This window comes from Zootoca vivipara, chromosome 1 (genome assembly GCF_965207765.1).
Source record: "Zootoca vivipara chromosome 1, rZooViv2.hap1.1, whole genome shotgun sequence".
NCBI lineage: Eukaryota > Metazoa > Chordata > Lepidosauria > Squamata > Lacertidae > Zootoca > Zootoca vivipara.
The window spans coordinates 97,747,068-97,763,090 of record NC_142582.1 but is presented as its reverse complement, the minus strand read 5'-3'; the positions used below and the strand labels follow the sequence as shown (position 1 = coordinate 97,763,090).

Here is a 16,023-nt window from a genome sequence, read left to right as displayed (position 1 = left end):
AGTAAACATGACACTGCTGGCTGACAGTTTATCCCAGTGACACACATCTGTGCACAGCACAACATTCTCTGTTCATCGCATAGAGAATTGTCATTGGTGCTTTCCACTCACCTAAACCTAGACAGAACAATCTACTACTGTAGCAGGGTTGTAGAGGAAGGACACTTCCATCCCTTTGTTTAAAAATGCTGACTATTCTCTCATCTCCATACCAAAAGGAATGGAAGGGCTGTTTATTACCTTTTCTTTGGAAAAAGGGTCTACTGCAGCCCTGAAGGGAGTTCTCTCCTGTCCAGTAGGTTACCCTCAGGGGAAACTCCTTTGACAGTCAAGAGAGGCACTCATAACTCCATGCTATAATTTTGTCTCCTCTGAAATTGGCTTTCTGCCACTCCTGGAAAATCGGGCATTAGCTTTCTACCTCTGTGTTGTGCTCAGGAGACTGGTGGGAAGCCAAGTAACATTCCAGAGTTCTGAAACTTCAGAAGAAGTGTGTGTAGTAATGCCACAAAAGTCCTCCTCTCTTGTAGACTCAGTAATGGGAACTCCTTCATTCCTGTAATATTAATTTCCATTGGGTAAAATAGCCATAGCTGGGTGAGATCAACAATTACTTCTCTGTCCATAACACCTTTCAATATTTGAATGTTCATAATATATTCTTTTAAGTCATCCTTTCAGCAGGCTTAGAGATGTATTTCCAAAGTCTCATATGACTTGCCTTCTAAAATAGCCATTAAGTTTCCCCTGATCATTCTTTCTAATACAGTGGTACCTTGGTTCTCAAATGCCGAAAACCTGGTAAGTGTTCCGGTTTTCGAACGTTTTTTGGAAGCCAAACATCCGGTGCGGTTGTCGACTATTGTTTCCGGGGCACCTGCACCAACCAGAAGCTGTGCCTTGGTTTTTGAACATTTTGAAAGTGAAATGGACTTCCGGAATGGGTTAAGTTTGGTGCTTTTGTTTTTGCTATTTATTTTGCATTTTTGTTTTTGAGGCTTTTTCGGTTAATTTGCTTTTGTGACTGTGTGGAACCCAGTTCAGCTACTGATTGATTGATTGATTGTGTGACTGTGGAAATGGATAAAATGACTTATCAGTGCAGGTAGGAAAAAAATTAATTTTAATTTTTATCTACAATACTGTCTTACTTGTTTTATAGTATAGTACATTGGTTATTGCTTACATTTTATGGATCAATGCTCTCATTAGATAGTAAAATTCATGTTAAATTGCTGTTTTAGGGATTGTTTTTAAAAGTCTGGAATGGATTAATCCGTTTTGCATTACTTTCTGTGGGAAAGTGCGCCTTGGTTTTGGAACGCTTTGGATTTGGAACGGACTTCCAGGACGGATTAAGTTTGAGCACCAAGGTACCATTGTACTTGCCTTAGTGGTCCCATGACAATTGGTTTGCCTGCAAGCAGAGCCACCCACAGGCATGGTGGTGGTTTCTAGATTCTCAAGAGGGCTCCCCAGATACACAGTAGTAGAAATAGAGAATTTTATTCGATCAGCATTTTTAAAATTGAACTGATGTGATTTGCATGTCCTGGATTATTATATGTATCAGAACATAATTATTCTTTGGATTTATTTATTTTTACTTCTCCAAATTTTGTGATACAGTTCTCCAAAAATTTGCATATATATGTTGTTGTTGTTTAGTCGTTTGAATGCAGAAGGTCTCAGGTGTGATTCCTAGCATCTTCAGGTGGGGCTGCGAAAGATTCTGAAAGAGTCTGAAACTCTGGAGGGCAGCTGCCAGTCAGTGAAGACACTGAGCTATATGGACCCAATGGTCTGACTCAATATGAGGCTGCATCCTATGTCCCTACCTTCAACCCAATCCTTTGAACTGAATTGTTGTTGTTGTTTAGTCGTTTAGTCGTGTCCGACTCTTCGTGACCCCATGGACCATAGCACGCCAGGCACTCCTGTCTTCCACTGCCTCCCGCAGTTTGGTCAAACTCATGTTTGTAGCTTCGAGAACACTGTCCAACCATCTCATCCTCTGCCATCCCCTTCTCCTAGTGCCCTCCATCTTTCCCAACATCAGGGTCTTTTCCAGGGAGTCTTCTCTTCTCATGAGGTGGCCAAAGTATTGGAGCCTCAGCTTCAGGATCTGTCCTTCCAGTGAGCGCTCAGGGCCGATTTCCTTCAGAATGGAGCATATATCACAGATGAATGCATAAATGGGACAGCACAGACTTATGGATGAATATGTGTGAGAAGTTCAGGTGTATATTAATTTGTAAATTAAAAGAGAAGAAAAACTACCACCACCAAAAAGCCTGATAACCAAGCATGCTCTGTTAGATTACTAAAGCTATGAAATGTTGAGAGGGGCGAAGAGCTAAATAGGGAGGAATTGACCTGCTAAGCTCCTAACAGTATATAGGAGGTGGATATTTGGAATGTGTGCCATGCACATGAGTTTAAAAAAGTCTCTTCCCACAGTATGTATGAAGATGGTTTCAGAGGATAACAAATGGGAGAACCCTCTGTTTATCCCCAGAAAATGCAAAGCAGTTCCTGTTCTAGGTTACCTAGACCTCTGGACACAAGTACTCCTGTTAGGGACTGGAGATAATAGCAGCATTTTGTTGTGAATCCCCACTTAAATAAGACCAGATGCATCCTTTTCTCACAGTGGCCAACCAGATGCCTATGAGTAATATGTAGGCAGGATACTAGTTGGACAGCACTATCCCCATTTGTGGAGATGTGTGAGTTCTAGTGCTATGGATGACAGGTTCTCTCTATCTGATGTCTCCACAATGTGCATAGTTTAACACATTTCTTACTCATCTTTTCTCTAAATTAGAAAGCCTCTAATGTTGTAACCTTGGCTCCTAAGGGAGCTTCTCCATTCCCTTGATCATTTTGGCTGGCCTTTCCTGAATCTTTTCCAGCTCTACAACACTCTTTTTGAGGCGAGGAAATCACAGCTGTACACACTATTATTCCAAGCATCTTTGCACCATAGCTTTGCATTAACAGCATTATAATATTGACAGTTTTATTTTCAATTCCTTGCCTAAGGATCACTAGCATGGAACTTGCCATTTATTCCTACCCCTGTCTCCTGTTCTTTATCCAGTTACTGTTCCATAAGAGAACCTGTCCTATTATCTCTTGACCACTAAGTTTACTCTGCAGTAATTGGTGAGGGTCTTTGTAACTGGTCAAAAACGTTTTGAAAGTCTTAAGTATACACAATGCCGACTGGATCACATCTTATACTTACTGTCACACTCAAATAATTCTTAAAATGTTAGGTAGGCAAGACTTACCCTTGTGGAAGCTATGCTGGTACTGCTTCAGCAATAATTGTTCTATATGTGTTATATAGGGCGAGGTATAAATAATAAAATTTGGTATACAGGGCCAGGTGGGTGGGGTATAAATAATAAAATTATTATTATTAATTCTGTTTATTATAATTCTGCCAGTTTTCCAGACTAGATCATTATAGAAATAAAAATACACATTTCTCTCTCTTTAATAGAATAGAAAAATGCATTAATATAATATACTTTTGCCAAAGAATTGAATGATTAGGGCAGAGGGATCCTGTTCCTTCTTAAACAATCCTTAAGGAATGCAATTTGAATGTGGTATTACATACTGAATACAAGGCATCACCTACTGGAAACTGAGGAGTCCCTATTACTGCAACAGATGACTCATAAATACATTCTAGCAGACCATTTTAGAACCAGACCATTTTATCCTGTAACCACCACCATCCCATATACAGTGGAACCTCGGTTTATGAACACCTCGGTTTATGAATTTTCGGTTTACGAACGCCGCGGACCCGTCTGGAACGGATTAATCCACTTTCCATTACTTTCAATGGGAAAGTTCGCTTCAGTTTAAGTACTCCGTGGACCGTCTGGAACAGATTAATCCACTTTGCATTACTTTCAATGGGAAAGTTCGCTTCAGTTTATGAACGCTTCAGTTTATGAACAGACTTCCGGAACCAATTGTGTTCATAAACCGAGGTACCACTGTACTACTTGTTTTTTTGTAACTTTCGTACGCTGGGAAGGATGTATTTAGAAATGCCTCTTTCCCAACCTTGGTTGGTTAGTGGGTTGGATTTGCAAGGAAGTACTGTGAGAAACAATGCCTCAGCTTCACAACGATGTATTGAGAAACTCAGACAAGTAGGGTTGCCACTTTATTGTGGTATTTTCTTGTGTAAAATGAGGAAGGAAGTCAGATGGGCTAGAAGAAACAAGCAGCTTCAGGTGTCCTAGAGGCCACACAAAATGAGTTTGGGGGCTATGAGTTCCCCAGCTGTGCTATAGTTTGGAATGGACAGACATATTCTAATGGCTAGAAAAGCCAACTAAAATGGATAGCTTGGAGCACCTATTTGAGACCTGTCTGCAATTGAATGCCTAAGAATTTTGTTTTTCTTGTGTGATTTTAAGATGTCCTTTTCCTGTGTTGAATTTTCATAGGATGCCTTTTGTGTACTGAGGTTTTAACTGCATTAAAAGGAAGAAGAAAAAACTTCTTTAAAACAAAACACCTGAGAAATTGCATTCCCTCAATAGTCTTGTTTACTGGTTTCTATTCTGTATTTGTTACTTGATTGATTGTATCGACCCTTTTCAGAAGTGGTAGCAACAACAACAAACCCCTAATATTTCCTACTTGCAAGGTATGAATAATTTTTTTGAGCTATAAGGAAATAGCACTTCATTCAGAGAGCCATAATATAGAGATTACTGGAGCTTGAAAGCTGTATTCCTTTCATTGACCATTCTCTGCTGTGATTGTAGAAGAGAGACAGGCATTGTTGTTAGAAGTGGGGAAGAATACACCCATTTGACTTGAAATGGGATACGTAGCTCAGTTGGTTAGAACGTGGTGCTGATAACACCAAGGTTGCAGGTTTGATTCCCGTTAAGGGACAGCTGCATATTCCTGTATTGCAGGGGGTCGGACTAGATAATCCTCAGGATTCCTTCCAGCTCTATGATTTCAACCATATGCGGTTGAAGGCAGTCTGGGGAGGGAAAGGATCACAGGTCCTGGGCAAGGCGTGCTTGGCATACCCTTTGAGTAGAGTGCCTTTGGCTGGCAGCTCAGTGGCTCTGGGAGTGGGGAGGATTTCCAATGAGATCTCATGAGAGCTAAAGGCACCCTTCTCTCAGGGTGCTCCAAAGTGGCTTTGCCTGGGGAAAAACAGCCAAGACCCAGCACAAAACGAGTGCTCTTGTGAGAGCATTCACACAACTCTCAGAGCCACTGCTGCTGGCCAAAGGTGCAGGCGTGCTGCATGGGACCTTTTTCCTGACTGACTGCCTTATAGAAGGCAAGCAGGCTGGCTAACTGCATGGGCATCTCCAAGGGTTATTTTGGCTCTATGCAGTTCCACACATGTATCACACATGTTCTCTTGCAACATTGAGAACTATGGCTTCAGTAGACGCATTGAAAGGAATGGAATTTCATGTTTCAGTTTGAGAGCTTTAAGTGGTTTTTTCCAGACTTTAACTCCATTTCTTGAATAATGCTGCAAGGATGATAAGAGTCTTCCACACAGTATTTTTTTTTTTTTGGCAAGACAGAGCATTATGCATCTAATCAAAAATTGCTTTCAACTTTCTGCAATTCTTTATTATATATAATGATAATGCCAAGTGCATTACAGTGCAGTCCTATTCATATTTAGCCGGAAACAAGTCCCATTGGGTTCAATAGAACTTACTCCCAGTTAAGTGTGTATATGAGACTGAAACATTAGACTTTTTTCAGAGTAACTTTATCATGTATTTGACTGGCAATTAGCATGTGATCTCATAGTATAAAATGTGCTGAAATGATAGATCATAGTTCTGCAGTATGCCACCCATATTAATGTTTTTTTGTCTATCTGTAATATGTAAATTCCACAACTTTTTTTTTTTAAAAAAAATATTTCAGTCATTGATTCCCTTAGACTCCTAAATTCTAACAACGTTATTAAAGTTCTCAGGACACATTCAGGACTGCCTGTTCTAAACAAGAAGTACAGTGGAACCTCGGTTTATGAACACCTCGGTTAATGAATTTTCAGTTCACGAACGCTGCGGACCCATCTGGAACGGATTAATTCACTTTCCATTACTTTCAATGGGAAAGTTCGCTTCAGTTTATGAACGCTTCAGTTTATGAACAGACTTCTGGAACCAATTGTGTTCATAAACCGAGGTACCACTGTACCATTTAAGATAAATGGTTAGTATGTAATGTCAGTTGATGCAAAACGCAGAGGAACATGACAGTATTGCAGACAGGTATGCCATGGATTGAAATCTTCTTTGATCAAACATTCCGTGTGTGGTTCTCGTATGGCATGGCAAGGAAATAATAGATCAGTTTCTTTTCCTAATTGTGTGATCTAGGGAGTTAATTTCTAAATTTACTCTCAGGTTTACTTTAGTGGCTGCATATATAGAAAGAACAGTACAGTATTCTTGTAAGTTCATTTTTGTTCTAACTCAGTGAATGTTTTAAGTCTCTGGATGCCATAATATTGGCATTCCATGACTCCTCTATTTCAGAAAAAGAAAATTGAGTAATTAGATTGGGTATCCCAGGTTGGAATTCATCAAAGTATACCATTCCTTTATAGCTGTAACACATTGAAATGCTGGAGAATAATGTTCAAAACCTTCACATTCGGATGACATCAAAGTTTATCTATTATAGATAGACCAGATCAATAAATTCTTACAATCCTTTCTGATCTAGTATTTTCTGATCTCCTACATGGAAGGAATTTTTATTTAACCTATGAGCTTAAAACGTGCCTTGATTATTGGAGCAGGGTGGGAAAAGTGATAGTTTGCTTCCCAAGATGTTGCCTAGAAACATTCACTACTTAACCCACTTGAAAACAAACCGTTCCTTGAGCGTCAAGGCCAAAGGAAATGTGTTGCAAAACAGTTAAATGTGTTCATTGTTTGCAACAGTGAAATTTTTGCATATATGACCTTTTTAAATAAAACAATACTTTTTAACGTTTAAGCTTTTGAATGTAAATATTAAGCAAACAGTATGGGACATTTAATTTGGGGCTAATCTTATATATACAGCCTCTTGACCTTTTAAAATAGTTGGAGAGTCCACCCCCTCTCGTGGGAGTCTGTTCCACTGCTGAACAACTGTGAAAAAGTTCTTCCTGATGCTTAGGTGGAATCTCCTTTCTTGTAACTTGAAGTCATTGGTTTGTGTCCTACCCTGCAGAGCAAGAGAAAACAAGCTTGTTTCCTCTTCCACATGATAACCCTTGAGATATTTGAAGATGGCTATCATATCTCCTCTCAGTCTTCTCATATCCATATCTCATATATGTTTCCGAGCACAATTCAAAGTGTTGGTGCTGACCTTTAAAGCTCTAAATGGCCTCGGTCCAGTATACCTGAAGGAGCGTCTCCACCGCCATCATTCTGCCCGGACACTGAGGTCCAGCACCGAGGGCCTTCTGGCGGTTCCCTCGTTGCGAGAAGCCAAGTTGCTGGGAACTAAGCAAAGGGTCTTCTCGGTGGTGGCGCCTGCCCTGTGGAACGCCCTCCCAACAGATGTCAAAAAGGAAAACAACTACCAGACTTTTAGAAGACATCTGAAGGCAGCCCTGTTCAGGGAGGTTTTTAATGTTTAATAGATTATTGTGTTGTATTTTTCTGTTGGAAGCCGCCCAGAGTGGCTGGGGAGTCCCTAACCCCCCTGAATTCTGGCAAGTTCCAGAGAGTGAAAAAAACCCTGCTCTTGCTTCCCATGATCTGGACACTATACTTCTATTGATGCAGCCTAGGATAGTTAATGCTCATCTGTAAGATGAGATTTTCTTTTTCATCCTGTTTCTTTCCAAAATGAAAGGTACGAGCATTTCATGAAGATCAAGACTGGTATATTTACCGTACTTCTCTCTCCTCCTCCTCTGCAATCTTTATCTGGACACAATGAAACCCTTTCAGAGAAAACAAATAAACATACTATATAATTGGGAGTGAATTTGTGTAACTGCCAAGACTTTCAAGGTAATCCATTAAATTGTTTGGAAAGGGGTGTTGATACAAGAACAAAGGAACAACACCTGATGCCAAATAAACCTTCACAGCCTGAGGCAGGTCTGAAGTCGACCAAGCAGAGACTGAACAGAAGCAAAGGAGTTACTGAAGGAAAATTAGTTTTCTCTCTTGCATATATATATATAATTTGATACTTGGTCAACAATTATTTTAAGGGTATCTATTAGTCAGTGGCATGGGGCGCAGGTGGCGCTGTGGGTTAAACCACAGAGCCTAGAGCTTACTGATCAGAAGGTCGGCGGTTCAAATCCCTGTGATGGGGTGAGCTCCCGTTGCGCGGTCCCAGCTCCTGCCAACCTAGCAGTTCAAAAGCACGTCAAAGTGCAAGTAGATAAATAGGTACCGCTCCGGCGGGAAGGTAAACGGCGTTTCCGTGTGCTGCTCTGGTTCGCCAGAAGCGGCTTTGTCATGCTGGCCACATGACCTGGAAGCTATACGCCAGCTCCCTCGGCCAATAATGTGAGATGAGCGCCGCAACCCCAGAGTCGGTCACGACTGGACCTAATGGTCAGGGGTCCCTTTACCTTTACCTTTACCTTTATTGGTCAGTGGAAAACAACTCAAGTCACTTTCAAAGCACTGCTTTCAGATAATAAAAACGTAGAAATGGTGAGGTTAACTGCAGAAAAGTAAAATGCCATCAGCCCCAGCCAGCATGGCCAGTGGTCATGTATGATGGGAACTGTAGTCCAACAACAACTGGAGGGACCGTATTGGGGAAGACTGGTCTAGAGTGTGATCTTGTACATGTCATATAGAAAGACTATGTGATACACTGTTGTGTTGGAAAAGATTATCTGAATCCTAGGCCGCAGCATGAACATTGTAGGCGTTTGAAGCTACATGTGCATAACTCATGTGATGTTGCTGTTGGTGGATCCATGGTATTTCCATGCAATGCCTGAGAAAGCCATCAACTCTCTAACCAGGAAATCGAAGCAGATTTTGTTTTGTAAACCACTTGGAGGTTTATTGCAATCAAGTGGGTTATGTAAATGTTGTTAACTATGCAGTGGTACCTCGGTTTACGAACTTAATCCGTTCCGGAAGTCCGTTCTTAAACCGAAACCGTTCTTAAATCGAGGCGCGCTTTCCCTAATGAGGCCTCCCACCGCCGGTGCCCTTCCACCGTTCGGATTCCATTCTTAGACCGAGGTAAGGTTCTCAAACCGGGACACTGTTTCCGGTTTTGCGGAGTTCATAAACCAAATCGTTCTTAAAGAGTACTGTTCTTGAACTGAGGTACCACTGTAATTCAGAGAAATTAGAGATGGAAAGTAGGTGCAGAAGCACAAGTTTTTGAAGTAGTAACATGCAATTCTGGAGGCTTAGACGGAAGAAGCGCTGTTTTCCTTACCTATATATTTACAGCTGCATTCATTTGTGGCCTAGTTTGGATATTCCTACTGAGGGCAGATTTCTGCTGAGGGTGGTCATAGATTAGAACTCTGTTTCAGAAGACTGTTTTCCAGTTAGAGATCTGAGAATTCGAATGAGGCAAGAGAAATCTTTGCATGGTGCTCAGAATGCCGGTTTGGATATTTAAAATGCATGAAACCTCATAGCCAGACAATTTATACCATGTGTAAGATTTTTGAAAACAAATTTCCTGTACTAATGTTGCAGTACAGTTTCATTTTGATTTAGAGTTTTGTATTCCTATAAAACTAATTTTTTAAAAAAATTCCAAGTAAAGCTTTTGACTCTGGTTTCAAATGTAAAATTTTAACGACATTAAGTGTATGCTGTAACTTGCACACATGCATCACAATTCAAGTATTTCGCTACAAAAGTATTTGAACCTTTTGAGTTCAGTAGTTGAAACATTTGAGTTATTTACAGGGTACTGTATAACCCTGTGCATGTATATCCAGAAGTAAGATTCATTGAGTTCAATGGGACTCACTCCCAGGTAGTTGTATATCAGTTTGCTGTCTTTTGCAGCATGTAAAATTAACATGGTTTTCGTTTGCTTTTAGTTTTGCTTACTAAATATATCAGACATACTAAATCAGATGCTTGAGATCATGTCTTAAACTTAAATGCCTACACAATACTAGAAAGAGCTTAGGATAGTTGGATGTGCACGTACTAAAGTTGTCTTGTATTCGGAGCATTTGGCATCACATGAGGAAAGGCATGTCTGCCTGGAACTATACCAAAAGATGACAAATCATTCAAAGATCAGTGTAGCTGAAAGCAGTACAATACCGATCTTTTAGACGGCTGCTGTAAGTGTAGCTTTCCATCTTGCACAGAAGAACATTTGTCAGTGAACAGTAACCAGTGTCCATGCAGATGTAGCTTGCTACTGTAAATGGGAAGAGCTATGTCAGTTGATGTTACCATTGTGTGATGTAATCACATAATACTGTAGGGCAAGAGGAGTTACAGCAAAGCCATTGTAGGCAAGCAGTGAAGTTTGGGGGGATTTGCAGTGGGAAGTAACTAGGAAGCAATGATTTATATATATATTTTTATTGCTTCCAATCAACAGTGTTGTATGTTGAAGTAACAAATTTGTCTGTGATCTAGGGAAGAATAGTTTGTTGGTTGCAGCAAAAACAAAGAGTCTTGCAGCAATTTAAAAAACACACACGAACAAATTAGTTAATATTTTTAAGGTTCAGCTTGACTCTTTACTCTGACTGCAAACAGGAGTCTTTATAGGAGTCTTTAAATGGAAAGATCTGAGTTAAGCTGGTTTACATAAAAGTGAAGTGTCAATAACTGATCCTTATGCTTGGAGTGAGATCCATGGTACATGCATTTGCCACGTTGCTGGTGAGCCTGAATCACAGAATCACTCAAATGTTTTAGGAAGACCTGAGATATAGATGAATGACCCTGGAGCCTTATATGCATAAATAAGCCTGGAGCTTATTTGGAGATTATATGTTACTAGTGTCTTCGTTAAATAAATGGGCGCTAGAACGCATGCCGGCTCCTCGATCCGGTGCTCCGCGCAGCGCTGCTGGGTGCCGACCCGGCAGGCCGCCAGATCAAGGAAGCGGCCTGCCGGGTCGGCACCCAGCAGCGCTGCACGAAGCACCGGGGGACTGGCGGCGGGGAAGGCAGGCAGGTGCTTGCTCTCTTGCCTGCCTGCATTCCCCACCGCCTGTCACACGAAGATCGGCGGGCGCAGCTTGTCGGGGTTTGTCAACTCCGGCAAACAGCGCCCGCCGATCTTCGGCTGTCCCCCGATGCGCTATGGCTCGGGGAAGCAGGCAGGGAGACGCAACAGCCCGCAGCTTCCCGGGCTGTTGTGTCTCCCTGCCTGCTTCCCCAAACCAAGGCGCGCGGGGGACAGAGCCAAATTGCGGCGCGGGGGGGGGGCTTTTCGCCGTTTGCCTTCCCCGAGCTAAGGGGGAGGCAAACGGCAAAAAGCCCCCGCCACGCCGCAGTTCGGCTCGGGGACTGGCTTGGCGGCAGCGGGAAAAAGGGGAGGAATTCCTCCCCTTCTTCCCGCCGCTGCCAAGCCAAAGCCAGCTTCCCTCGGCGCCCGCTGCCGCTTCGGCTTCCTTAGGGAAGGCAAGCAGGTGGGCTGTCTGCCTGCTTGTGTTCGCCGAGGAAGCGCCGTCCCATGCCGGCGGTGCGCGGCAAGGCTGCTGGGGGGGAGCGCTTCTTTCCCCTGCCGCCTCACCGCGCACCTCCAGCATGAGACTGGGCTTCGGAGCGGCGGTTGGCGGAGCGGCGGTTGGCCATTGTCTCTCTGTCCAATCCCTGTGTCCCTGGGGCCCATGCGCAGTGACACAGGGACACACGGGAAAACTTGGACGCAGGGACACTTGGACTTTATTATATAGGATGCTCTTTCTCTCCCTGCCCGCCCGCCCCCTGCCCCAACACCTGCTTCCTGCAAGTTGCAGTTTTTTCCTGCTCTGTGAGGGTATGGTGGTTTGGTGAATATAATGATACTTAATCCATGGAAAGAGTTTCTGTTGTCTCATCTTCTCAGCATGACAGATTCTGAGAGGGCATAAACTTGATGGCAGTTGCCATGATGACAGTAGCAAGGATCTTGTTATACTGTTCGGGTTTAATCCTTGACCATATAACTACTTTTGTATTTTTTAATCTTGCATATGTTTTTGCATGTACTTTCTATTGAAGAGTAATAGAAATCAGTATACTATATCTTCTTCTTCTTCTTCTTCTTCTATCACTCGTAGCCGAGTAAGATTGTCTTCCAAAAACACGGTTTTAACAATGGGTCCGTAAGTGACTGTGGAGGCCAATTCTGGATCCACATGTCCTTCCACAGTGGGGACATTGATTTCCAGGCGGGAGTTGATCACGGTGTGGGTTTGCCAAGCGTGCCTTCCTCTTAGCACGTTTCTCCCTTGCGTCCTGAGATCGAGTTTCTTCAAAGCCCATAACACCTTTGGTAAAGGCTGTTCTCCAACTGGAGCGCTCGCAGGCCAGTGTTTCCCAGTTGTCAGTGTTTATACTACATTTTTTTAGATTTGCCTTGAGACAGTCTTTAAACCTCTTTTGTTGACCACCAGCATTACGCTTTCCATTTTTAAGTTCGGAATAGAGTAGTTGCTTTGGAAGACGATCATCAGGCATCCGCACAACGTGTGAAGGATAATGGGAATCAGGATGCTGTATAAGTGAAATTAAAGTGTACCATATGAATTTTATTCTAGGAACGCAATCCGTCTCCTCCATCTCTGATCTACAATGAGTGCCAAATCCGCTATCAGCAAAGAGATTTTTGCTCCGCATGATGAAAGAATGTTGGGAGCAGTCCAGGTAAAAAGGAGAACGAAGAAAAAGATTCCCTTTTTGGCAACGGGGGGTCAGGGCGAATATTCAACTTACATCTGTTTGTCAGGTAAGAAAAATGATTTTGACATCTAGCTGTCCTTTCAGCTTCTCTTTGTAGTTTGATTAACTGATTGGATGTTGTGATTGCTAAAAATAATGTAGTACCATGAATTTTAATCAAACAAGTAGATCAACGGTATGCTGTGTCATTTGATATTCATAGGTTGGACTAGGTAAGGCAAAAGGATGGATGTCTAGGGCAATTACATGTTGTAAGTGGCAATGTTGAACTGTCCTTGTAATTTCAATGATCTTTCTAGTGTCTGACAGGAAATTATAGGAAGATGAATTCACTTTGCCATTCATGTGCTTGGAGGGAATGTATGTGGGTTTCTGGTGTTGGCATTCAGGGATTTATTTATTTGGCACATGTTTTATGGGGACTTACAGGGAGGAGTCGAGCACAGTATGGGCAGTCTTTTAATTTCTTTAAATCTGCCTTCCTACCCTGCATGGGGGGAGGGGGCATTACTCATAAATATCATCAGAGAACTTTTTAAAAAGTTAAGCCACTGTTGGGATAACTTACAGGTAAGAAACCCAGTGGGCTGTGTTCTAGCCTGTTAATTGATTCCAGTCTTGTCATGGGTGGTGTAGCAATAGCAACTTTTCTGCTGTGAGTAGTCTTCCGTCCAGCACTTGCAGATTCAGGAACAGCTGGAAGAGACTGACTGCTGCTTGGAGGCATGTCAGTCAAGCTTGATATCGGGTGCCAAAATAGCTTCTGTCATCGCTGTCTCCATTCTAGCAGCTGATTAGCAGCAGGGTGTTTGCTCACTGCTCTGGTATGCCTATTTTTAATTTTCTCAGAAAACAGTTTTGGAAATTAAAAGAATCCTTAATTTTTTTCTTCGTACTCTTAAATGTAGTCTGCTACTCCCCAGTTGCCATGGGTTTCTAAATAATAGAAAGTGGTTCACACGTGCACACATACACTTTATTTATTTTCTCTTTATCTCAGAGAAAATAGAGAATGCAGCTGTGTTGACACTAGCAAACTTTCAAAATTCCTGATGATTTTTAGACTTCATTTATTGCCATACTATAAAGCTTTGTGTGGAATGGATAACCATACAGAGGTGCCTCGCTTAACGAATGCCCTGCTAAACAAAATTTCCGCTTAACGAAAGGATTTTTCAAGCGGAGGTTGCCTCACTAGACGAATCCGTTTTACGAAAAATTCGTCTAGCGAATCGCGGTTTCCCATAGGAATGCATTGAAATTCAATTAATGCGTTCCTATGGGCAAAAAAAATTTCAAAAAAATTTCAATGCATTCCTATGGGATTCGCTAGACGAATTTTTCGTTATAAGAAAAGACCCGTGGAACGAATTAAATTCGTCTAACGAGGCACCACTCTAATAGTAATTTCTTTGTGGTTTGGCTGATGACCTGTGTGGCACTTGATGGTGTGATTTTCTTTCAAAGCATTAAAATACGACATTTTGTTCTAATTAAAGATAAGGTGTTGCATGTTGTTGTTGTTGTTTAGTCGTTTAGTCGTGTCCGACTCTTCGTGAGTCTTGCTAAGAGTATGCAAGGTGTTGCATACTCTTAGCCTATTACTGCTTTTGTTTCAGGAGGACCTCACCTGTGAGTTCACAATTTGTGGTAAATGTTTGATCATGATGAAAGCCATTTTAGATGTGCAACTAGATTATACATTGTGTATTGCCAATTAGCCCTTAAGTGAAATCTTAAAAGGCAGCATCAGTAAAGATAAAATTGTATTGTATATAAGCTCTTGTCTCCATTTGAAATGGTGGTGGTGGTGGTTTTGTAGCTAATGAACCCTCTAATGTGTATATCAACTAAAGTTATTTAGCTATTTTTAAATTATTGCTGCATGAGGAAAAGTAATTTATTTTACACGTATGTGATTTGCACAAGTAAAATTTTTGAAACAGATACAGATAACCCCATTATGTGAGCTTAAGTGCTTTTGTGTACACCGGAGTATATGTGCAGTACCCACTTTCCTTTCCATTACAGCAACTCTCAGTGTCTGCCACTGTGGAGGGTTTCTTCTGGGTCAGCATGCCAGTCAGTTGACCAGTCAACTATTGTCGATTGACCATCTGCTTGAACGCTTTCAAATATTCCATGATCCCAAGATTATTACTTGTAGCTGGCAGCTTACTTTCGCAACTACTTTAACATTTTTGATTTTTATTATTAGTTTCTTTCTTTCTTTCTTTTTAGAAAAATCATTTAAAAAGCATACAAAAAACTGCAGGCCAGCTGGTGCTCCAGTATAAAAGCCAAGCAGAAACCGTTCAGTAAATTGTTCACACTAACCTATCATCATTAGAAGTAATTATAATTTCCATCAAAAAATTAATTTCATTATAGTGGAATCACGTCTTATGCAAGGGTTAGGTTCTGGAGTCAGCATGTCAGGCAAGAAAATTTCTTATCAAAATTACAATCAAAATCTTTAGACACACTTTCCCTCCCCTGTGAGACTGTGAGGCACAGCTTGTTTCTGAGCTGGAGCTGTATGTATTGGTAGTCCAGTGAGAGGGGCTTTCCTGCCCACTCCTCCATGTGTGAGCCTTTCCCAGCTGTGACCCCCTCCTCGTAAAACAACTTGCAATGAATCATCAAAGGTATTGCACAATCTTACTGAATGTGTCCTTCAAGTTTACCTTCTTGTATCCTTTAAACAAAAAGATTTAATAAAATTATTATTTGAGACCCAACCAAAACATAGCAGCATGGCATGCATTGGCAAAACCATAGAGATATAGATGGTAGAGTTAAGGGGCTGGATATTCAAGCTCAACAGAGCAGATTTCAATTTATTTTTATTTTTGAGTATGTTAAGTATGGAATGGAGTTGCTCTCACATTGACTACTTACAGGTAGGTAGCCATGTTCATCTGCCATAGTCAAAAAAAAATTAAAAAAAATCCTTCCAGTAGCACCTTGAAGGTAAAGGGAACCCTGACCAATAGGTCCAGTTGTGACGGACTCTGGGGTTGCAGTGTTCATCTCGTGTTATCGGCCGAGGGAGCCGGCGTACAGCTTCCAGGTCATGTGGCCAGCATGACAAAGCCGCTTCTGGAGAACCAGAGCAGCACACGAAAAT

At 41.7% G+C, this 16,023-nt stretch overlaps 1 protein-coding gene across 2 annotated transcripts in view; it reads left to right on the top strand.

The window, feature by feature from the left end:
* STXBP6 (syntaxin binding protein 6) overlaps positions 1-16,023 on the top strand; it is a 93,975-nt gene that overhangs the window by 9,871 nt on the left and 68,081 nt on the right. For both annotated transcript variants that reach the window (XM_035110310.3, XM_035110318.3), the window contains exon 2: positions 12,752-12,939. In XM_035110310.3, coding sequence (XP_034966201.1) covers positions 12,786-12,939 — 154 coding nt within the window. In that variant the 5' untranslated portion in view covers positions 12,752-12,785. The remainder of the gene's footprint in view (positions 1-12,751; positions 12,940-16,023) is intronic.